Source organism: Antechinus flavipes, chromosome 1 (genome assembly GCF_016432865.1).
Source record: "Antechinus flavipes isolate AdamAnt ecotype Samford, QLD, Australia chromosome 1, AdamAnt_v2, whole genome shotgun sequence".
Taxonomy (NCBI): domain Eukaryota; kingdom Metazoa; phylum Chordata; class Mammalia; order Dasyuromorphia; family Dasyuridae; genus Antechinus; species Antechinus flavipes.
The window spans coordinates 500,824,546-500,850,361 of record NC_067398.1 but is presented as its reverse complement, the minus strand read 5'-3'; the positions used below and the strand labels follow the sequence as shown (position 1 = coordinate 500,850,361).

Genomic DNA, 25,816 nt, shown 5'->3' with positions numbered 1-25,816 from the left:
TTTATTTGTTTATTGTGATTTTTAAATTTGGTAGTAATTTGATTTTGCACATTGGCTTCTAAAGATTTAAAAAAATTATTAGTTTTGTTGATCATTTTTATGGTGTTTCAATTGTATCTATTTTTTTCTCCAATTTTCAAAGTTTCTTCCTTTGTTCTGTTAATACTTTTTTTTAGGTTTTTAAAAACTGTGAGCTCAATTTATTAATAAACATTTTTCTATTTTATTAGCATGTACATTTTTCCCCCTACAAGGACAGCTTTAGGTGTCTTTCCCCAAATTTTAGTATATTATTTGATTATCATGTTGTTTTAAATGGTTATTATTCCCATGACTTGCTCCAGGGTAGCACTATTTAATGTTCATTTATGTCAGTTATCTTTTGTCTTAATTCGCTTTATTAATTACCATTTTAATTGTGTTGTGGTCTATAAAGTTTGTGTTTAATATTTTTGCCTTTTAAACATTTGATTTCTTTGTGTTCTAGCACAATAATAAAGGCATTGAGGCTTGAAAAATAAATATATTCATTTAGAAAAACTTTTATAATCTAATTTTCATAATTATCTACTTTATGTTCCTTTTTATCATTATTCAACTTATCCAGCTATAGAACATTTATGTCCCTTAATTGTTGCTGTCTTTTGGAAATTTAGTCAGTTTTTCCTTTATGAATTTAGAAGTGATGCCAGCAGATCAGTCTAAGTTTAATAATAACACAATTTCAAGTCTGAGGTACCACCCCACACCTATCAGACTGGCTAATATGACAGAAAAGAAAAATGATAAATTTGAAGATGTGGAAATATTGGAATACTAATGCATTATTGTTGGAGTTGTGAACAAATTCAACCATTCTGGAGAACAGTTTGGAATTATACTCAAAAGGAAATCAAACTTCTGATCCAGCTATAGCACTCTTAGATCTGTATCCCAAAGAGATCATAAAAAAGAGAAAAGAACTCATATATAGAAAAAATATTTATAGCTTAATTTTTGTGGGGGAAAAGAATTGGAAATTGAGAGAATGTCTATCAATTGGGAAATGGCTGAACAAGTTGTGGCATGTGGATGTAATGCAATATTATTGTGCTGTAAGAAATTATGAGGGGGCAGATTTCAGAAATTTGCACACAGTAACAATAATACTGCATAATGATCAGCTATGATCAATTTAGCTCTTCTTAGCAATACAATAATCCAAGATAATTCCAAAAGTCTCATGAGGAAAAACGCTATCCATATCCAGAGGAAGAACTAAGGAGTCTGAAAGAAGATAGAAGCATACTATTTTCACTTTGGGTTTTTTTTTTTGGTGTGTGTGTGTGGCTATTCCCTTTGGTTCTGTATCATCTTTTACAACAATACTAATGTGGAAATGTTTATATGATTGCATCTGTATAATTTATATCAGATTGCTTGCCATCTTGGGGAAAGGGCGACAGAAGGAATAAAAAATTTTAAACTCAAGATCTTATAAAAATGTCTTTATCTGTAAACAGAGAAAAAATACTATTTACAAAAAAAAAATTCATTATGGTGACTTTAAACATAATTTTCCTCTTTATCTTGGGGAGGGGGGTTGTCTTTTATGCACTTGGTGCTATCTTTTATGCTATTTTGTGAATATAATCCACCATTCATACCAAGTTAGAGTCTCCTTAAAGTCAACAAGCATCCCTGCATTGCTCTTTAGCAAGTTTTGAGTCTTCAATGATTGAGGTATGTATTGATTCACAATCATATGGTACTACTAAAAGGATATATCATAATGTTTTGTTAGGAAAAAACTTGAGGTTACAAAGTACATGATTTCAAGAAACAAACAAATCTGCTATCTTCCTACCTATATTCAATTCTGGAAAAGATCTATCTTTCTGAAATCTATTTCTAAGATAAATATCCTGACAAGCTGTACTTGATTTTTGATTTTTTCTTTGCAGAGAATAAAGTTAAATTTTTATGGCAACCACAAGTCTCATTTAGGAGGCTCTATAATGTTCTAGGGTTTAATTACCACAATGTGACTTATAAGTAGGAAGAAAGGTATAGCTTTAAGAAGCATAACGAATACCCCAATTTGAATGCTGTGCTATATATACTGCATTACAATGACAAATACCTTTGATGTATGGAAATGTTTTGCATGACTTCATATGTTTAAGCAATATCGTGTTGCTTGCTGGTCTTAAGGAGTGAGGAAGGATTGGACAAGAGAGGGAGAATAGGGAATTCAAATTTTTAAAAATGAATGGTAATGTTTGTTGTTTTTTTTTTAAAACATAATCAGGAAATATTTAGTAAAATAAAAATGTATTTCAAATACCTTTGGGGAATACACATCTCCTTATTTCAATGCAGCTTTGTAGTCTAGAGAACAGAACTCTGCTTTTAGGGTCAAGAACCAATGAGTTTGAATTTTGTTTTAAATACCATTTATGTATCCTGAACAAGTCACTTAACCTCTCAGATGCTTCATCTCCAACAGATAATAGCATAATCCCACAAGACTGTTAGAAGCAAAATTAAATAATATGAAAAATGTTTCACAACATTAAACTATTTGTTACCTATTGTTTTACTTTATGATAATAATCAAAGAATCATCAAAGTTAACTTCACTTTAATAGATGGCTGTTAAATCTATTTTTTAAAAAGTTGTCCATCAATTGGAGAATGGCTGAATAAGTTATATTAATGTTATAGAATATTATTGTTCTATAAGAAATAATCAGCAGGATGAAGAGACTTACATGGAACTGATACTAAATGAAGTCAGAAGAACCAGAACATTATACATAGCAATAAAATTATATGATGATCAATTCTGATGGACGTGACTCTTTTCAACAGCAAAGTGATTCCGGCTAGTTCCAATGGACTTGTGAACAGAGCCCTTTGCAGAAAGAGGACTGTGGGGACTGAGTGTGTATCACAACATAATGTTTTCACTTTTTTTGTTGTTTGCTTGCTTTTTGTTTTCTTTCTCATTTTTCTCCCCTTTTTGATATGATTTTTCTTGTGCAGCATAAGTGTGGAAATATGTATAGAAGAATCGCACATGTTTAACATACATTGGATTACCTGTTGTCTAAGGGAAGGGATGAGGGGAAGGGAAGGAGAAAAAAAAACTGGAATACAAGGTTTTGCAAGGATGAATGTTGGAACTATCCATGCATATATTTTGAAAATAAAAAGCTTTTAAAAATGTTTTAAATCCTTTATGACCTTAACATTTACAAAGATGACAGTCTGGAGTAGAGCTGAAGGCTGTATTTTACTTAACTGAATTAAATACTTTAAAAACAATCCACAAAAAATAAACATAATTGGATCGTATGTCTTAAATTATATAATTTAATACATACATCTATCATATTAGTGTCTCCATACACTTCAATAATAGACTTTTAACAAATGTAAATTGCCACAAAAACTTTGTAGATATAAGAAAATAGATGCAGATCTCTAGTTATTAATAATTTATCTTCCTTTTATGGTACAAATTTTTCAAAAAATTTAATGCTTTCCTCTCATTTAAATATCTTGAGAATCTATAGTTCTTCAATTACAAAGATAGTTCATACTACCTAATCTTTCTTTGTATGACTCTGTTAGTGCCATTTCTATTTTTTCATATTAAAAATCAAGGACTATGTCAGAGTCCAAAAATAGCATTTCCAGAGAAAATCGCTGTAGAACATTTTTTCCATTTTTCTTCTATTGCTGTGCTTCCAGTTTCATTTCAGGATTTTACAAAATCAAGTATGTTCAAAGATAAATGTAGATTCATTTTTCCTCTCCATAGCTTTTCAGTTTCATGAGGCTAAATAGGTCATGTTTCTTTATTTTCTTCTACAATTTTGTAAATGAATTTAAATTAATACATCAGAATTTTCTTCAACTTATCATCTCTCTATTGGCAAGGAGGTCAAGTGCTTTCTAAATGTCTCTAGGTTTTTTTTTGAGGGGGGGGTTTTGGTTCTTTTGTGGTGATAGCTTTATGTTGCCATATCATGGTAGAAATTTTAAAAAGTCTGGGTCTATTTCATTGTCCGTATCCCACTTTAGAGGATCAACACTTTGAACCTATGATGTAAACAATGCAATTACAAAAAATCCATTCATACAAATTATGTGACAACTTTATTCAAGTTCTTTTATAAAAATTAATCCACTCAACATCCTAGTGGCCTTTCTACAAGTTAGGCAGACAGTTAACAAGCATTCATTAAGTCCTTACTATGTGCAAGACACTGTGTTAAGCACTGGAGATAGTAAGAAAGGCACAGAAGGATAACCATTCATGGTTATCAAGAGAACCTGTGAGCTGCCTATTGATAATTGCTCATTCTTGCTACATGACCAGACTACTTCTTTTACCACTTGTATATCTTTCTAATGACAACCTTTATGCTGTTTTTCTTATGTAATTCTTCATAAACAATATATTCTACCCATCCACCATGCCCTTTTCCACTATCTTTTGGGTTACCTTTGTTATTTTTTGAAGACTAATATATTAAATGAATTGAAATCATACTATATAAGCAAAAACATACTGAAGTTATAAAGAGAGGCCTCCATTTCAAGGAAAATCTTAGAACCATTAAAAGCACTATGTATGGTCCCAAAGGTATTCTGGCATGCTTTCCCTTTTCTCTTCAGAACTAGAATCAGCCAATTCTTTATAGAGCATATTTCAATATATGCATATTGACCAGCTTGAATTTTTCATCAAACTGCATAAGGCTGGCTACTGATGTCATAAAATCCTAAAAGTTATCTAGCTTGACACTACAGGTAACTGGTAATGATGTGGATAGAGAACTGTGCCTAGATGCAGGAAGACACGAGTTCAAATTTGGCATGAGCCACTAGTTTGTGAAACATTGCTGTGATCCTAGGCAAATAATTTAACTTTTCTCTCAGTTTCTAACTATGAAACAGAGCCTATATTATTACTTAACTCACAGAGTTTAAGGGCTTAGAACAGTGCCTGGCACCTAATAGGTGCTACATAAATGCTTTTCCATTTCCCTTTCCCCTACATTCAGCATATTACCTAGAAATAGGAACACTTGAAGAATCTCATCATCTACACAGAATCCCCCTCTTCCCCTTTTATAAATCTATGTTGGACATCTTGTGTTTTACAATTACAAACACATTTTGCAAGCATACATTTCCTTACTTTGTTATTTAATAATGATTGAGAATTAAATTTTTCATGGGATCTTTTATAATAATAATGTGTATAGGAGATGCCTTGTTGGAAGAAATCCACAAAGATAAGTCTTTTGATATACCAAGTTAAATATTTTTACTAACAGCAAATAATAAACGCAATGGGATCTTGAATTGAGAAGAGCATTCTCTTCCCCATTTCATCACCTGGATGACTATAAATATGTAGTTTGTAATGGATATCATACTATTTGCAAATGCCAGCCTCTTTCCTTCTAAACTTTCAAGGCATTCCTTCAATGAAGATAGAGAATTCTAATGAATATTATGTGCAAATTAAATAAAAAACAGATATGTTTTCAGTAGATTTAATTTTTCAGTTATCTTTTTCGGTAAGAATTAAGTCCAGAATGAATATAAACTGCTTGCATTTATGTTTTTCCTCCCGGGTTATTTATACCTTCTGAATCCAATTCTCCCTGTGCAACAAGAAAACTGTTTGGTTCTGCACACATATATTGTCATATATTGTATCTAGGATATACTGCAACCCATTCAACATGTAAAGGACTCTTGCCATCTCGGGGAAGGGGTGGAGGGAGGGAGGGGTAAAATCGGAACAGAAGTGAATGCAAGGGATAATGCTGTAAAAATTACCCTGGCATGAGGTCTATCAATAAAAAATTATTTAAAAAAAAAAAAAAGAATTGAGTCCAGGATTTCCCCCCCAATCTTTTAATAATCTTCCCTTTTAGATAGCTTAATAATCAATCCTGAATTCCCTCAATATAATTTCTTCTCCATTATGGCACTTTTCTTGACATACTTGGTTTAATCCAGCTGTTATTCACAGCTTTGTTTTCTTTATTGCCACTTCCATTTTTACATTGTATGATAGGGTAATGTTAAAAGTTCAAATGTGTTGGTTCTATTATGAATGAAGAAAATTACTAGATTTTTATTTCCATTGGAGCTTCTGTTTCTATTGGATTGTTTCCATCTTTAATCTGTTGTCTGTTTTATTTCCTTTAAATATCATTAGGTGTTTGGTTTTGCTTTGTTGGGTCTCTCAATAACTTTTTTGTAAAATTATCTTTATTCTGCTGCTTCCTGCTGTTCTTTTTTTGGGGAAGGGGGGAAGCTGGGGCAATTGGGGTTAAGTGACTTGCCCAAGGGCACAGTTAGTCTGAGGCCACATTTGAACTCGGGTCCTCCTAACTTCAGGGCTGGTGCTCTATCCACCATGCCACCTATCTGCCCCCTTCTTGCTGTTTCAATGTTTGTTACTCACGATCTACCATCCTTAAAAATAAATATACATTCTAAGTTAGTGTTGCCTTTAGCTGGCATATTTCTCCAAATGGCAAGGATATCACATATCTGTTGTATGGAGATTCTACACTATTTTGTTTTCCTTACTGAAAAATAAGTTATTGTGGTTAAACTTTCTTATAAAAATATAGTATGCAGATAGTTGTTCTTTTATCAATTTTCCATGCTTCCCATGGACAGCACATTTAAATATCATGATGGTGCATATCTTTTTTCACTAATCTTTTTCTAGTTTATTGATTTTGAAACTATCTCTAAGGAAGTGGTGGTTTGATTATACACAAAGAGCAAATTCAGAAATGGCCTTTATAGCAATATCCAGTTATTTCCGGTCAGTTAAGTTATAAACCAATTTCATTTCTTGTGGCATCATCTGGTGCTTGTCATGTTCAATGTCTTCCAATTGTCCTCTTGATAAATACATTCATAATACATAGACGTGGCTTCTTTATAAAACTTTAGCCACTCTCATTTCTTATTCTTTCATTCCATTTTTAATATCAGCATATTTCATTACAAGCTTTTTGTTTGGAAGGTTTTGTCAAATTATTCAAATGTCTTCTCATCCTTGGCAATTTAATAACACAAACTATTATTAGCAACGTCATACAAAATGACCAAGTATTCATCCCATGAGATTGTTTTTTGTAAACATGCAGAATAAAATCCAAACTACAATTTTCTTGTTTCTTCTTTAAACATCCTTCCACTCAGCTGCTACTTCTTTGTTGGTTTCATTCATATTAAGGATAACAAGATATGAGTCACTTTCCTTTTGTGGTTGTGTCCATTCATTTGTAACTTTAGACTAATAGTAGCAAATTTAATGTCGGTACATGGTTGAAAAACATGTTGCTACCTAACATCACAAAAACAGGAGAAGGTATATAGAATGAGAACCATTTATATTTTTGCTCTGAAAGCAATCACTTTAGTTGTTGCCCAGAAGAATACAGTTGAAGTCTTTTATGCAAGTAGAACTTGCTGGAGGCAGGGCTCCACTAATGCAGTTTGGTGCTGTATTAAAAGAAGCATTCATTCCAAGAATAAAGAGGTGACAAATGCTGTAGTGCTCTGCCCTGCTCTGACCACGTCTAGAGTATTGTTTCCAGGAACAGAAAATAGACTGTACAATTAATGTAATGTACAAACAGATGGTCCAGTTTGGCAAGGTACTCGATGGAGAAGACGGAAAAACCAAAGGTAAATGGCGATTCCCTGGTCCTGCATGATGATCAAAGCTTTACGACCTAGGACTTATATACATAGGTGAGGTGTAGTTGAAATATTCACTCTCTTTATCAACTAAGATCTGCCCCAAGACTCCCTCTACTCTTGAGTATTTCATCTCTTCCTGAAAAGAAGCACTCCAAAAAGTCTTTGGACTTACAAGAGTAACTACTATAAGTAGATAGGCAATTAGTAAGACACGGTTCCTGCCTGGGAAGTGGCTACTGGGTATGTGTCATTGAGGATTCCTTTTTTGGGACTAGGATTAGAGAGTCATTAGGGTCCCTTCCAACTTAAAATGTTGTGACTCTATAACCTAATATTCTAACTTTAATACTTACTTTCTGCATTCTGGGAGGACACAAGTAAGATTGACAATGTCCAGAGGAGAGAAACAAAGAAGGAGAAACGCTCTGAGTTCATGTTATAAGGATCGGTTTCTGAAATAGGGATGTTTATCCTAGAGAAGATAAGACATAATCAAAATAGCCATCTTCATGAATTTGAAGGGCTGTCATGTGTTAAAGGATTTAACATTTTTTTAGTCTGAACCCAGAAGGCAGAACCAGTAGCAATATATAATACCTGCAAAGAGACAAGTACAGACTTGGTTTCAGGGAAAAAACCTAACAAACTTCTAAACAATTAGAGCTGCACATAAGTGAAATTGGTTGTCTGAGGATCTGGACCTTCAAAGTAAAGACTGAATTGACCACTTTTCAGACAAACTGAAATATGGATTTCTTTTTTCAATTGGACTTGCTCTTCAAGGGTCCTTTCCAACTCAAGTTCTGTGTTACAGAATATTCAACTGTGTTTGAATTCTGGCTCTAGGATTTACTATTTAGGTAATCTTGAACAACTCATCTAGCCTTACTGAGTCAATTTTCTCATCTGTAAAATAAGGGGGATTGACATTTTAAAGAAAAATTCATTTTATATTGAGAAATTTAATATGTTTGCACTGTCATTTATTGAAATGTTTTTTGATACTCCATAAATAAAAGATAGATTGAAGCTTTACTCCACATTCAAAACTCCAAGACACCTTAATTTTTCAGAAATTGAAACTACACAAACTTAGGCAAAATTGTTATTACCATCAACAAAAAAACAATTTCTAGGAAAATCTTTAGACAATTAACAACATGAATATTTAATATATATTCACATAAGTCAATACAAAGATCTTTTTAAACCAATCTAATTGGTATTTTTATGCTTTCTCTTCCATGAATTTTCACTAAATTCCGGTGAAATGGTTTGTAGTTGAATTTTCTGCTTTTTCTTGGGAGATGTAATCCATTCTTTGGAACTACTAGAAGAGGAAAAATATGCCTTACATTTCACAAATTAATACAAGACAATTCCATAGTACATCTGAAAACATGAAAAAGAAACTTATCACTGAGTAGTTTGTTAATCTGAGTAATTTCAGCACAGAAATTTATCTTTAAAAAATGGAAAGAGGCAAAAAGATAGAAAACACTTCCAGTACCAAAATGTTATAATTGACTAGACCAACACAAAACACTACATCAGTTGCTGTTCTTGTTAAACATGTGTTCTAATTAGTTTTTGATTTTTCACTTACATATACTGAACACCATGTAAAGTCAAAAAAGTTCACTGGTCACTGCTTTCTATAATGATGTATAATCCAAAAAAAAAAAAAAAATCAATTTAATCTTTTTCAAGAATACAAATGAATATTTAAGCCTGCCTAACAGAGGGACAGAAATTCAATAAATAAAAGTCAACAAAGATAGTATATCCTATTACCAGAAGGTTCAAATTAAATGATTTTTTATTCTAATGCTCAGAGACCAGAGGACAAGATGATTTCTAGTGAAACAGGAGGGATTTCAGTTTAAGAAGCTAAAGGAATGCAGTTGTACAAAACTATACTTGGAAGCAAATTCATTCCACCGGATTTAACATTAATGTAATGTCTTTACTGAATGAATAAAAAAGCATTTAAGCGCTTACTATGTTATGTGCCATGCACTGTACTAAGCATTGAGGAGATAGAGGGAAAAAGTGACACAATCCCTGCTCTCAAAGAGCTCACACTCTAATGGGTGGAAAGGACATATAAAAGAAAAAGGGCAGAGGGTAAAGCCCTAAAAAATCTAAGCTTTCAGGTAAGATAACAAGTGTTGAGAAGTCTGGAATGCATATAGCAGTGGTGTCAAACTCATTTAGAAAAGAATCCTATAGTTAACATATGAATTAGAAAACCACATATTATCTAAGTTGTGTTGTACTTTCCTTCATTTTGTTAAATATTTCCCCAACATTTTGATATTGTCCCTCCCTTGTCCCAACTTCAGGAGTATTATATGCAGTGGGCCATAAATCTGATACCTCTGATATAGAGGACAGTAGATAGTAACATCCAGAAGACTTTAATTAAAAGTTTAATTGTATAAAATCCGGTTGGCAAGAGTAGGGACTTAAGGTATTTTAAAATTTATGATAAAGATTTAGTGACAAAAATTGTATGAAGTGTCTTGCTAACTATAGGCTGAGTATTACCTCTTTTTTTTTTTTTTAAATCTAGAGCCAAAATTGTTAAGAAGCTGCTTGTCTAATTTAAGGTTGAAGATTGTAAATTTAACGGTATTTCCAAGTTGTGCCAATTGTTTCTAATATCAGCTACTTATGTCAATAGTTTGCCCCATTGAAAACTCTTCTTCCAAAAGTTTGCTTATTTGGTTTGTTTCCAAAAGAAATTTTAATAATTCTGAATTTTAATGGAGTTGAAATTTTAAAAGAATTTATGATGGAATAATCATTAAGAACCCAATTTTTTAATTGTTGCTTTTACAATAAACAATAAGATGTTTCCCTTTCACTGTATCTATGCATATGTAACATTAGGTTTCAGCTTCTTTTTGGGCACTGCACAAGAAAACAAACATACAAAAGACAAGGACTTCACGGCTATAAGCAAAACCGAGCATTTTAACAAATGATAATATGTGTGTGTGTGTGTGTATACACATATATGTGTATACACACACACACACATATAATGTAAGATTTTTCTTTTTTGCACAAAAATATTTAACAAGTGAAATATTTGGAGGACAACTCACTATCATATTCACAAAATATGTATTGATTGACACTTGATGATATAAAACTTACACAGATTGCAAACATTGAACTTAAAGCATTAGCCTTTCAAAATTACTAAAAATATAATTCTTTTGCATTTGTTTTGTTTCTTAGTGACTATATAAGCAGGTCACAAAGAAGGGGGTAAAAGTTATAAAATGGAGATTTTTTAAAAATATATTTGCGTTGTTAAACATAAATCCACATAATTTAAAAAACCAAACGTCCCTAATGTTTAGGGACCTGTACAGCAACTTTTAAACAGATGGCAATGTTCTTTAGAATACTGAATTCCTTTAATGAAAATTAAATAAATATGATTTCAATTTTACAAATACAAATTTACTGCAAAGCTGCACAAAAATATATATTCAAAATGACATGAATAATATGCAAAAGAAATGATGGAAAGTTATAGCAGCGGCAAATATGCACCAGAAGTTTATCTTTAACTAAGGAGAACAGAACAAGTTCTTTTTGTTTCCAAAATCTACACATTTTACTAACAAAAATCTTCATTTGGATAGTCAAGTACTGATGATAGATATTAGGTTTATTAGGACAAATATTATAAACATTAATTAGTCTGAATGCTGGCAGATTTCTTCTTTTGTAATGAGGACTTAAGACTTTTAACTAAAAGAAACAAAATTCTGGTGCTTCTGCTTATTTTCCCATAATTAAGCCAAACCTCTATTATTGGTTATGGTACATAAATAAAAGCATTTATCTTTTCTTTTTACAAGTGTAGAACATAGTATATAGTATTTTCATACTTACATACAATATGATTTTCAATTACATTTAGATGCAAAAGGGACAGAAATATCCTTTCCCCTCTCCCCCAGCAAATATCATTGGGAAAGAATAAAATCTTTTTTGACTGGATGGCAAATCTAAACAATCAAGTTTTGCAAGACCATTGAGACATTATTTTTCACTGATTTTAAAAAAATGCAATAAAGCTTTAAATTTGTTTGGTGTTTGGAATTATTAATGAAATCTAATGGTTTTTTCGACAATCTGAAAAATTCCCCATTCTGATGACACAAGATACCTTTTTATCCTTATCAAATAAAATTTTAGGTGACGAGGAGTAATTTCTAAACAAACTTTAAAATTGTTCTTGTTTAAGACATTAGGATTCAGCACATAGTTATAGATAGGAGAACCTGGATGCCAGTTATAAAAAGTAACAACCTTCAGATTTTAGGGAAATAGCTCCTAAAATTTATCTTGGTCATAAACAATAATTTGTTTATTTTTCTTGCCAGTTTTTAGATTTTTCTAGAGACAAGGGAATAAAATTATAGCAAAGGCTGAGTATTTCTCTATTATTGCTGTAATGATGTGTAAATTTAACTTAACAGGTAAACAATGTTAAATAGTAAAAGTGATTTAATATTATTAGCTTAAACAAAAATAGAATGTCATCTTCCAATGTTAATTACTCGATGGTGGAGTCCAAATTTTTGTTTTTTTTAAACAAGAACTACCTATTCAAAGGGGAAGAAACATAATAGTTTCTAATTTTGCTGCATGTTCAGAAAGGTCAAAACCAACATTTTTGCTGGGGTGTGTAACTATACCCAAAAAAATGTTCTTGAAAAACAAACAAAACAGTTATTTTACTTGAAAACTGCTTTTGTGGACAAAAATTCCATATACTGTTATACACTAGCTGGACAACAGTCTAAATGTTTTAGCAATGGGTTTTTTTAAATAGTAATTTATAATATGAATGTAGAATTTTACTTTTCCCGATCTTTTAAAAAAGACTATTAAAAAAATTACAAAAACAATGTTAAGGCTGAGATTTATAAAACAAATATCAAGTCAAATAATTCCTTATTTTAAAAAAAACTGCACACACTGCACATATTAGGATAAGCAGTTAGAATCTAAAACACTACCATGTTGCATGTGCACTGTGGTCACTTTTATGGTTTTTCTGAAGCAACATTAACATTCAAGTTCCCAAACAACTGTAGATTTACATTCTTATCCTGAACTCTGCATTAACAGTTTCCTCTCATGGCTTATAACACCTCATCCTCTGGAGCAATACTTATAGTTCACAATAGCTGAAACATTTTAATTAAATTCAAACTAGTCCAGTTTTTTAAAGTTTGTTATCCTGAAACATCTCTCCACAACATCCATGATTAATTATACTGGAATTCAACATGTATTTTCTTCAGGATGAAAAATTGCCTTGTGTCAGGTTTATAATCACTACCAAAGTGTAGACCTAACATTCTCCTTTGACACATTTGCAATATATCACAAATGAGCAATAAGATGGCTGGGATACTTCCAGTAAGACCATATTGTCCAACGAGAGTCCCTCCTTTGAATGGATGCTTCCAGCCCCATCTGGACAGACATGGAAACTCATGTCCTTGGTACTTGTATTGTCCCCAGAAATATTCAGTCTGGTAAGTCACCCTCTTGGTCTCCTGAGGCAAAGCTGCAGAAGTGAGTGCATTCTTAGTGAGACCAACAGCCCCTCTGCCAACTTTCACACATCTGATTTGGTTATGAGCCTGGTCAAGGTGGAGAAGAAAAAACATTAGGTCTTATGTACTACAGATTTATTTCTACTGAAATCCCTTATTGGGGTTGCCTATAAACTTGGAAAGTGGCTGAACAAGCTATGGCAAATGAATGTGATTGAATACTATTATGCTGTAAAAAATGATGAAAGATCATGGTTTCAGAAAAAACTGGCAAGAATTTTATGAGCTAATACAAAGTGAAGTGAACAGAACTAGGAGAACACTGTACACAGTAATAGCAACATTCTGACAATCACCTTCAAAAGACTTAACTACTGTGATCAATATAATGATCCATGATAATGCCAAAAGACTCATGATTTAAAAAAAAAAAAAAAAAAAAGTTATCTACCTCCAGAGAGAACTGATGTTGAAAACTACTGAGTGCAGCTGAAATCTTTTTTTTTTCATTTTCTGTTTTTATTATTACCCCCCCTTCTCTACCAGCACCAATACTATCACTCTTGCCACAATCATGACAAATGTGGAAATGTTTTGCATGACTTCATGTATATAAAGTGTATTATACTACTTGCCTTCTCAGTGTATAGGAGAAAAGGTGAAGGGAGAAGAGGTGAAGAGAGGGAGAAAAGAAGGATTCATCATAGCCAGCCTTTTAATCAGTGGACTTTATCTCAATATCCATAAGAACTGTAGTTGATAAATGTAATCATTTTATCATACACATTTATGAAGGTAAAAAAGCTTGTAAACATTAGTACAGAGTTAATTGTTAATTTATGCATTAGTATAAAGAATAACAGCACCCTTCTAGTTCTCCACATTTGATATTTTGGAGTCATCTTTAATTCTTTCCTTTCTCTCCCCTCCTCTCCAACACATATCCAATCAGTTGATAAGTCTTGTTGATTCTATATCCACATCATACAACATCGACTCTCTTCTCTCTACAAATAACAAAGTGCTACTCTTGTTCAGGCTTTTACCTCTTGCCTGGTCAATTGTAATACCTCTCCCTACTATCAAACCTCTGCCATTTAGAATCCATCTTTCAAACAGACACGAAATTGACAATCTTAAAACACAGATCAGATGATGTCATTCCATTCTTCAAAAATCTTCAAAGATACAAACTCCTGAGGTTCCCTTCCAAAACCCTTTACAATCTGACTCCCATCTACCTTTAATGACACAGTATGTATTATTTCCTCTTAATAAATCATATGTTCCTGTCAAATTAATCTACCTGCTACTTCTTATATATAACATTCCATTTTCCATTTCTGAATATTTGTTTAGACTCTACTTTAGGCTTTACACATGTTCAGAATTTCTAGCTTTATTCAAATGTTGGCTCACTTCAGATATGAATGAAGCCTTTCCTAATCCATCCTAGTTGCTACTGCTTTTCTCCTTTATAATTTATTGTCTTGTAATATTTAACTTTGAAAATATTTATGTTTATTTATGTGTACATATTTTCCCCAATCTGAAACAAGTTCTGAGAGGAAAATAAAGTTTTTTAAGGACAGAATCCATTTTTGTCTTTGAATCCCCAGGACCTATAGTACATAGTTAGTGCTTAACAAATGCTTATTAACTGGGACTTAATTCTTCAATTGTTAAGAAAAAAAAGACTGAAGAATTAAGTTCCCTGACTAAACAGTAATGTATTTCCTTTCTAATTTTTTTCAAGTCTCTGCTAAAATCCTACCTACAGGAATCCCTTCCTAATAATCCTTAACACTTCCCTGAGATTCTTCCTCCATTTATCCTGTATGTATCTTGTTTGTTCATAGTTATTTATACATTGTCTCTCCATTAGACTATGAGCTGAAAAGAGGAAACATTTCTTGCCTTTTTTTATGTTTTAGAGTAATGCCTGGCATATACTAAATGTTTAATACATAATGTCTGTTGATTGACTGAAAAAGCCAACTAAAAAGCTATTTATAAATGCTACCAAGTAATGCAATTAGTACCAATATTACTTTATTATTATTATTTTTAGTGCCAATATTAGATGAAGTATTCAATCATTTGTTTTTATTTTTTGTAATGGTACATGTAGTTCTGGTTCACTAAGTAAGACATGCAGAATACTGGAATGAATATGGAGATTCTGCCAAGAAAAAAAAAATTTCTCCTCTGATAGAGGACATTGTTTAAAGATAGAAATATGCTCCTTTAACACTAACATGCACATCTTCATTTTCATGACATGAAAAATTTGAGTAGATGAGGTAGAGAGAAATGAACAAGAAATATTCTCAAAATGTTAAAATTGCAAAAATATATACATTTCTTTGTTTCTGGTGAGGAAGCATTTATTAAGTGCTTACTATGTGCAAAGCACTGAAAATACATACAGAAAAGACAGTCCCTATTCTCAAGGAGTTCACATTCTAATGGAGACAACATCTAAGAAAGATTTGAATTGCAAATCAGATGGAAAGGTTCCATGGTCCATAGGGTGCAGCAGCAAGGCAGATGTCAATGCTTCTTCTTTAATGTCATATCCTCTGATAACATCTTATCAATTTCTGATGTTGAGCTATTTGATAATACCAAGGACTTTGGGATCAAGAATATTCCTTCTTGGATCTTCAGTAGCTGTTGCTGTAGCACCTGCAGGAGCAGTTATATGAAGATGAAAACTAAAACAAACCCTGCCCCCAAGGAGCTTACATGCTACTGGGGAGGGAAACACTGTGTACAGAAAAATCAGTACAAGCTGTATATGTGACAGCTCAAAATAGTCTAGGTGGCAATACTAGCTGAGTTTTAAAGAAACCTAAAGGTTCCAAGAATCAAGGCACTTAGAAGCAGAAGGGTGAGCACATCAGGAATCTGGTTTGACTATAACACTGTGTGGTTGAGAAAGAATAATGTAAAATCACTTTGGAAAGAGAAGGGGGAGCCAGAATATGGAAGGTTCTAAATGTGATAGAGAGGAGTTTGTATTTTGTTCTGGAAGTAGTAGAAAATCACTGAATCTTTTTTAATATTGCAATGACATGGTTTTCTCACACCCTGAATATAATACAGAAGTATGAAGCAAGCATTAAATTTTGTAGTATTATTTCTTACAAAGTAAGTGTCATGCAAATATGTAAACATTCAGAAGGGTATCTATACATTTCATGTATTTCAAATGGAGGATAGTAGAATACATAAATATAAACAGTGAATTTCAGTTTCAATTGTGGAACTCAGATTTTCTATAATGTAATGAAGTACTCAGGTTATGCATGGAGCTGGGTATGAAACTTAGCAGAGAACTGAAAAAAAAAAGTGTTAAAACTTCAAGGGGTTATAAGAGTCCCACAGAATTCAGTACCAGAACCCTATTCCTAGATCTTTGTAGAACTATCATCACATCACAAAGTGGTAAAAATTACTAAAGTACACAGAAGACAAATAGGGGGCTTAATTAAGAATGCCACTCAAATGTTCACTATAATTATATTGTATTTCACTACTTCCTCTAAAATTCTACTCAGATGACTCAGATGATATGAAGTAACCAAACTCTGATTCAGTATTAGAGGAGCACTGGAACAATTAATTATATAGGGGTTTAGTGACTGACAGGGTCAAGGATCACAAGTTTAGAGAGATAGATATATTATTTAGAAAGCTGATTACCATGTAATTTATCTTTTTTGCCAAAGCAATTAAAAAAACCAAACATGTTCTGAATTAAGGGTTTATGAATTATGCTGGTATAACAAGTGGCCACTTAGAGAAATCATGTCTTTAAAAGCAGATTTACCAAGTCACAGAAACCAATTTTAGAGTTTGAAAAGGACTTTAGTAAGTTCATGTAATGCAGTTTAGCTTCTTTCATTTTACAGTTGAAAAAAATGAGGCCTAGAAATAAATGTTCTTGCTTAAGCTAACAGAGCTACTTAAGAGTTAAAGCAAGAACCTGAAAACCTATGGTCCTCTTGTTTTAGTGCATTATTCAACAACTAGGCCTTCTAATATCACTGAAAGATACTACTCTGGCTGCAGCCTGAAACCTATGAACTACCTGCAGTAGACAATTAAGTTAAATATAATAATAAAAGTAAAAGGGATAGAAAAGATAGCTTAAGTACAAAGTAAAAATGGTCAAATATCATTAATGTTTAAGACCAAAGTAATGGTTTTCTTTTTTGCTATTTAAGCAAAGGGCTCTAATGAGAAATGAAATATTACCTAGCATCAATTTTTCAAATTAAAAATTTTAATCAATTTAAAATTAAATTAATCAAATTTAAAATTTAATCAAACCATATTTATGAGTAATATATGTGCCAATATACAAATAACAGTTTTTCATGTTAATTTAAATTGACTTTAAAAGTAAATTTTAAAATCAAAGGGGGAACTAGGGCTTAAAGACGAGAAGCAGAATTTGTTCTTCAGTAACTTAAAAAATGACTAATTAATATGCAAAGTTCTTACTAAAGATCAAAACAAACTAATAAAGTCAGGCTCAAATTACACAAATAACTAAGTATGGAAAAGAAAATATTAGCTTTGATGCTTTTTAAAAAATTTTTCAGGGATTTCTTGGCTCATTAACTTAAAATATTCTATTTTTTGATCATAGGTCAGATTTTAAAGCTATTAATCTCTCCTATTACATGGCAATTTAACACATAGTAAAACCCTATAAGAAATTTAATGGGGAAGGAAGCTTATCTAAATTAGTAGACAAATTCAAAGTACATATTTTTGTTTCAAGAAACACTTTTATTACTTTCAAGGACACATATTAATATAACTTCTAAATAAGCAGCAATTTAACTAGTATATTAGAATTTTAATTATAACAATAAGCATAAATGTAATATTGGTAAACTTTTAAGTATTACTTTTTTAAAAAGAAAACTAAACTACTTAAATAGATCATACTACCTCACAGATTTTTTAGTTCCCATGAACAATCCAGAGGCAACTCATCCACACTTGCCCATCCTATACTACTAGTGTACATATATGTTGTCCACCCAACATGGTGAAAGACTTTCTGGCTTTCTGCTACTTTAAAACACTACCAGAAAAGCACTCTATTTCCTTCTCCTGCTTTCATCCCATGACCAGCCTATCTTATCATCATTTTTTTTTGGAAGATATTTTTTATTCCTGTTTTTTCAAGTTCTTCATTCATTGTATGTTCTAGCCTGCTCTTACTCACTATGCACTTTTCCATTAAACATATAAATTCTAAGGTATTTTCAAAACTATGTTAATTTTTTTTCTGATGTCATGTCTATTAAAAGATCTATTCTTTGGAACTCTCTATATTAATAACATCTTACAAAAAAGTAATTACATTTCCAATATAGGTTACCCTAAGGAAAAAAATATCATGACAAATAACACAATAGATAATTTTTGCCACCCAAGAATCTGTGACCTATAAGTTAGGAAGTACTGGTTTATACTGTTAACTTTGGATTCTGAATTAGCAAGAGAGCTTTCAAGTCAGAATTAGGACTAATGCAAAGTAACAGACTTCAAAGAGTCATATTACCATATTTTGGTGAAAAAAGGATTCACTTACTGGATGATTTTAGAAAAGGATATTTAAGAATTTTAAGAATATATATTTCTTGACAGAAGGGATTATTTGATTATTTTTTATTTGTATTCCTAGGATTTATCTAAGATGATGCCTGGTATATGAAAAATGCCTAAAATGTTTTTATTAATAAGTTTAATATGTATTCTCTATAAATGTAGTATACCAACTACTGCATATATGAAGTCAGTTTTCTTTATTTCCATAATATCTCCTTTATCTATACGATTCATTTTCAGGCCTTATAAATGTGCTCCCTCTCCCCCCAAGGATTTTCTTTAAAAACTGACCTCTAATAAAAAAATTTAAAAAATGAAAAATATTATCTGACAGCATTTTATAATTTCTGTTAGACCATCTATTTAGAAATTCCTGCTTAGATGTATCTTAGATGTGTCCCAGAAAATTTTAATTAAAAGTATTTTTATATAATGGGTAAGAAGAAAAAGTAACATATTGGAAGATAGTACTAGATTTTGTCCTTAATGAAAAAAAACCCAAACACATTTAATACCTATTTCATCTGTTAAAAAAGAGAGTTGTATGGCCAAAAAGGTTGTTTCAAAATAAATTTAACAATAGGCTCAATTACAGATCTTCAATCTTATCAACATTGCTCCTCTTTTCTGCTGAAGATAAAGATAATATCAGTTCTTTGCACCTTACTGGATAATGAATCAATATGTATAATAATCATCACTATTGAAATCAAATTAAATTGAAGGAAACAAACACACTTACCTATTTAGTTTTTTTGTTGTTTCCCGTCTCATTCTTTTAGGAGGGATTGGGCTGTCTGACATATTGAGTTTAGCTGCCTGACGGACTAATTCACATTTCCCTGTTGGAGTCATACCTTTAAAGATAGAAAATAAAAGATTATTTTAACCAAACTGGCTATAAAATTCAGAAAAATAAGTCTCAAATATTACTTATTAGAAATTTGGAGGGAGAAAGAAAAGGAGGTAACTTTTCATGTCATTCTCCTACTAGCAGGGGAAAAATTCTAAAGTTATGGTGAAGGAGTTTAAAGACCATGTTTGGGTATCTTGGAGATAAATTTTCGTTTATTCCCCACTATATTTTGATAGTACTCATAAAATAACTAAAACATAAACAATCATCTCCATTACAGAATAAGTATTAACAAAAAACAAACACATACCAAGTTTTTGTTCTATTCGTTCCAAACTTTTCTCCTGTTCACTAAGTTCCTGCTGTTTCTTTAGCATATCTGGAGTATTAAGGTAGTCTTCTTGAACATTAAGTTCCTTAGTCACACTACTGAGTTTGCACACAGCTGAACGATATTGCTGAAGAAGATCTATCAGAAAACAAAAGAAATTTGATTAAAATTGCAATCTCACTTTTCTAAGTACTAATTTTTTTTCTTACAAACAGATGAAGCTCTCCACTCTTCAATATAGACAACTATTAAGTTTTTTTTTCTTTGGAGAAGATCTTTTATAAAAAGAACTACTAGCTATATTACTACAACACTGCTGTAGACTGCTAATGGAGGAGGGAATTCCATATTTATTTAAGTTCAAAAGAAGTTGTTTTGGGTGGCCTAGAATATGCAATGTCCCTGTGATGAAAATGAATCATAAATACATGAGACTGTCCCTCCTATAAAATATCTGGTTCTCTCTTCATCCTTAATCTTCACTGATACATGACATGGGAATGGGAAGAGTATTTTAAGAACTTGGCTTAACAATCAACAAAGTCTTGGAAACAGTTCCTGAATGAATATCATAGATTCCCTCTTTCCTGAATAGCATCCAAGAATCTTCTTTTCTGTATTTTGGTTTACCTCTATATTTGACCAGTAAACATGAACAGACTCCAGTTATCCTTTATCTTTCAGATCCTTGCACTATCCCTTATCATTCCCCTTTACTCTTGGGTGCTTCCAAAAAATCAAATTGTTTTTCCATATGAGTTTAAAGCACTATGTAAAAGATCTATTGTTTTGTATTACTGGTCAAGCTAATTTCATGAAGGTCCTTTAGGTTCCAACAAAGGACTACATGTAGAATAGAACTAACGATTCCAGAAAATTCATTACATTAAGCATTAAGTTAAATAAAAAAAAAAAATCTTCTAACATTTATGATAGGATATTTTCTAATAAATATTTGACTGGCAAACTATTGTCACTGATATGAGCACAGACTCATAGATTTAGAACTGGAAGAAATTTTAAACAGAGTATAATCTCATAATTTTTAAGTAGAAGAACCTGAGGTAAAGAAGTTAAGTCATTTGCCCAAGATCACACAAAAAAGTGTCTGAGGCAGGATTTAACCAAAGAGTTCCTAAAATCTACCATACCACTAATTGCACACATGTTCAGTTGTGTGAAGCTAATTTCCCACATTCCCAATGGCCCCAATCTGTCATATTTTCAACTTATTAGATTTCTTTTTATGGGCTTTTTGTCTTGCCTCATTGCGAAACTGTCAACTTTCAATTTTTGCTTCTGTCAGTATGACTATTTTTGTAGGCCTCCCTGTCCCCTCTGACTCGATGCTTGTAATCTGTTATTGAAAGAGAAACCAAATCACCAAATTTGTAACTGTGTATAAAACAGGTGTTAAGAGCCTGAGTAAATGCCTACATCTTTTCCTGTTTTCTTTGATCCTTTTAATCCTGTCTTACCTGCTCTCAAATAAATGTGTGAACATTTACTCTTTGGAATTTATCAAGTGAAATCAACAAATGTTTAGTGTTTATGATGTAAGAGACTCTGTGCTTAGCACTGGGGATACAAGAGAAGGCAATAATAGTTCCAGCCTTCAACAACTCATATTCTGGTGGTGGAGACAACATGCAAATAACTATGTACATAGAAGAGATAGACAGAAAGAAGGAAAAAGCTATATATATAAATATCTAATTATTATTTTGTCCTTGCAGCATCTCCTCTAACACTACCACCACTTTGGTGCAGGCTCTCAATACTTCATGCTTGGATTACTCCAAGAGTTTGGTGGGGAGTTGGCCTGCCTAAAGTCTTTCCCTACTTAAATTTATCTGTCATTCAGTTATTAAAGTGATTTTCCTAAAACACAGTTCCCCTTGTTAAACCCTACTCAAACTTCAGTGACTCCATTTGCCTCAAAACAAATACAAAATCCTCATCTTGAAGTTCAAAGCCTTTTTATTAACTAGCTTTCTTCTACATTTCTAGCCTTCTTCAACCTATCTTCCCAACATGTTCTCTTCAATAAAGTGACACTGACTTTCTAACTATTTTGTGAATAAGATATTCCATTTCTCAGCTCTGGGCATTCTCTTTAGCTGTACCTCATGCCTGGAATGTTCTCCTTAAGTCCCAATGAAAATCCCATTGTTTTTAACAAGGCCTTTAACAATCTTTCAATTTTAGTACTTTAATTTTATCTTATTCATCCTGTGTCTAGCTTGTTTATACATTATTGTTTGCTTCTTATTTCACCTATTATATTGTGAGCTCATTGAGGGCAGGAATGGTCTTTTGCCTCGTTTTGAATGCTCATCACTTAGTACAGTGCCTATCCCAGAAGAAATGCTTTATAAAACACTTATGGACACACACACACACAAATAGAGTACATGAGAGAGGCAATGTGAAAGGAAAATCTTAGACATGCAGGGGAGTAGAAAGATATGGGAAAGGCCTTCTTACAAAAAAGTTGGGCTTCTTGGAAGAAAAGGTAGAGATTAAAAGGGAGAAAATTCAAGGCATGACTGTAAGCAATTTGGTTTTTTTTTTTTTTCCCTTTCTTTCCTTCTTGTTCCTCCTAGCTATATTCTGGATAATTCAATAAGTGACCATGGAGTAAATATGTTTATTTTATTATTTGGCAAAGAGAGTGTGATAAACAAAAAAGCAAGAGATATACCAGAGACAACATTTCAATAAACTATAAGGGTAGCAGGATGGAAAAAAAAGATGCCTGCTAGTACTCAAAACTAAAAATATAGGATGATGACATCTGATATAACTCACAGTTAGCTAAAAGTGGGGTAAACATATCTCATTTGTTCTGTTAGAATCTTACACCAAATTCAACATTTAGGCTCACTGTATACTTAAACAGATAATAGCTAAAAGACTTACCTATTTGTGTACCCAAGGTCTGACAGAGTCTCGGCAGTGGGGCACCAAATACCATCCCTCGAAGTTTGTCCATTGGAGGAGCTTTATTTTGTAGGCCTCCAAATTTTCCATTACTTCGAATTCGATCACCTTCTCTTGTTAGCAAAGTAGGACAATGGGTGATTTTAACAACCTATTATAAGTAAACAATAATACCAGTAAATTATAAAGAAAAAGAAAAAAGTATTTATTAAATTCCTCTATTGTGTGCTGAGGTGATACACATAAAACTAAGACACAAAACCTCACCAAAGTAGGAGAATGGACAGAACAATGGGCCTGGAGTCAGGAAGACCTGAGTTTAAATATGACTTTAGACTACTGAATGATTCTGGAAAAAGTCATTTAACCCTTGTTAAATTTCCTCATTTTGATGTGGAAATAATAATAGCATCTAAGTAGGTCCTAGGGCTTTTGTGAGAATCAAATGAAGTTATTATAAAATGCTTTGCAAACCATAAAACATTAAAAAAAAAAAAATAAACCAGAAGAAGAGATAAGACACAAAAGCAGAAATTATAGATTTCTTGACCTCTTGCCAAGGTGTCACTGAAAAATTAATGACACTCAGTTCATTCATTCTAATCACCATCAAATTTATCTAACTATCCAATATCTTTTCAAAAGGACAGTAGGAAATAGTTTAATGCTTTGCCAAAACTTAGATAATTATAACTAACGAATTCCCTTGTTCTACAGAGTTAGTAATTCAGAAAGGAATTAGTATTAGGCTAATATGAGGAATACTTGATAAAACTATGTTGAATCTTTGCAGTCACTGCTAGAAGTTCAATATCCATCTCAAGAATGACCTAATCTTGACTTTTCCCAGAAACTGCTCTCAACTTCACAAGCCTAGTCAAGTTTTTGATTCTGTTCTCTTTCCTTTGTTGAAAATCAGGACATAATCTGCTCTTTTTCTGGTATGGAAGTCCCATTCTTAATGATTTTTTAAATATCCTAGATAGTGACTCACCTGCCATTTCTTTGGGAGGGTAAATGGCAGAAATGATAAAAACAGTTATTTCAGTAGTCATATAAACAATTAACTAAAAAGTAGTACAAGTGAAATTTACGAATCTAAACTAAAACAGTGGGAAGGAGTATAGAAAGTAATATGCTTGGAATTCACTATGAAAGAAAAGTAGATAGGACTTTGCAAATTATAGGATATGGAAAAAAGAGGCAAAGAAGCACTACTTGGTACTTTAAAAAGGTCAGAATTTTAAGAGGGAAACCTGCATTTGGTCAAGGATACGAAACTTGGTTAAGAATTATAGGTAACATAAACCAAGTGGAAACATCTAGAAGGCAACTGCAAATGTTAAACCAAGGGTCAACAAAAATGGAGGAGTTAAAGATATATAAACTTGGGAGTCACATGCACAAAATTAAGAGTGGAGGCTCTGGAAACAGAAGATATTGTTAAAGTAAAATAACACATTGGGGGGGGGGGGGGGAGAGAAAGTCAGTGAAGGACTGGTCAAAGAAGTAGGAAGGAAATCTAGTTCTAAGAAGCAACACAGAAATTGGGAGGAAAAAAAATTAAGGAGATAGGTCCAAAGACTACAAAGAAAAGACTAATGACTGAGAAAATGGCAATAAACTGGGTTATTGAGGATGTGAAAAGAGTGAGCTACACAGGATAGTAGCCAGAAGAGGCAAGTTCAGCAGCAATAATCTACTAGTTTATCTAAACCTATATGCCCATATTAAGAAAATCTTTGAAAGGTAAATAATTAACCTCCAAATTTTATGGGGGAAGTTTTTTTACCTTTCAAGAAGATGCCAGATTTTTATAATTACAGACACACACACAGACACACACACAGACAGACAGACAGACACACACACACACACACACACACACTCTCTCTCTCTTTCTTTAAAAGCAAACTCATAAAATGTAAAAACACAAAGTCAAATCCACATGCATTTATCTATTCAATATCTACTATATCCCTGATCCTATACCAAATGCTGAAAATGCAAAGGAAAGCAAAAAATAGTCCTTGCTCTCAATTTATTAAGGAAGACAACATGAAAACAAATATATATAAATAGGTTTGGAGATAATCTTGGAGGGAAAGAGCTAACAAAAGGGAGACAAGGAAAGGGTTTCTTGTACATGAAAGATGCCAGGAAAGCCAGGAGACAGATATGAGGAGGGAAGATAATTTTAATTATGATGTAAAAAGTAAAAAGCACAAAGGCAGGCTATGGAGAGTCTTATAAAAAAAAATAGCAAGGAGGGCAGTATCTAGGAATCCAAGTATGTGAAAGGAAGCAAGGTATGGAGAAGACAAGAAAGGTAGGAAAGGGCAACACAATAAAGAACTTTGAAAGCCAAAAGAGTGATTTTATATTAGATCTATCTTGCAGATATTAAGAAGCCATTGGAGTTTACTGGCTAAGCAACATAGGCAGATCTATGGTTAGGAAGATCAATTTGACCGGTGAGAGGAAAATGGACTGGACAAGACAGAGATATGAAGTAAAGGATATTACAAATGTGTAAGCAGAAAGTGATACAAGTCTGTGCTAGCATGCTGACATCACCTGAGGAGGAAAGAAGGCTGTACAAGAGATATTACAAAGGTAGAAATGATAGGATTTGAAACTCATTGAGTAAGGTGGCTTAGAGTGAGAATTCGAAGTTGACCTCTTCACTGTTAAGTCTAGTGTTACTGGGAGGACGGTGCT

General features: G+C 32.4%; 1 protein-coding gene across 3 annotated transcripts in view; it reads right to left on the bottom strand.

Annotated features, from left to right (window-relative positions):
* SMCHD1 (structural maintenance of chromosomes flexible hinge domain containing 1) overlaps nt 1–25,816 on the bottom strand; it is a 259,470-nt gene that overhangs the window by 66,482 nt on the left and 167,172 nt on the right. Inside the window, exons 45-48 of one of the 3 annotated variants that reach the window (XM_051970386.1) lie at nt 23,075–23,246; nt 20,132–20,290; nt 19,708–19,822; nt 8,699–9,067 (exon numbers count right to left, since the gene is read on the bottom strand). In XM_051970386.1, coding sequence (XP_051826346.1) covers nt 8,953–9,067; nt 19,708–19,822; nt 20,132–20,290; nt 23,075–23,246 — 561 coding nt within the window. In that variant the 3' untranslated portion in view covers nt 8,699–8,952. Of the gene's footprint in view, nt 1–8,698; nt 13,419–19,707; nt 19,823–20,131; nt 20,291–23,074; nt 23,247–25,816 lie in introns of those variants that run through there. The other 2 variants (XM_051970387.1, XM_051970385.1) reach the window with 2 other exon arrangements.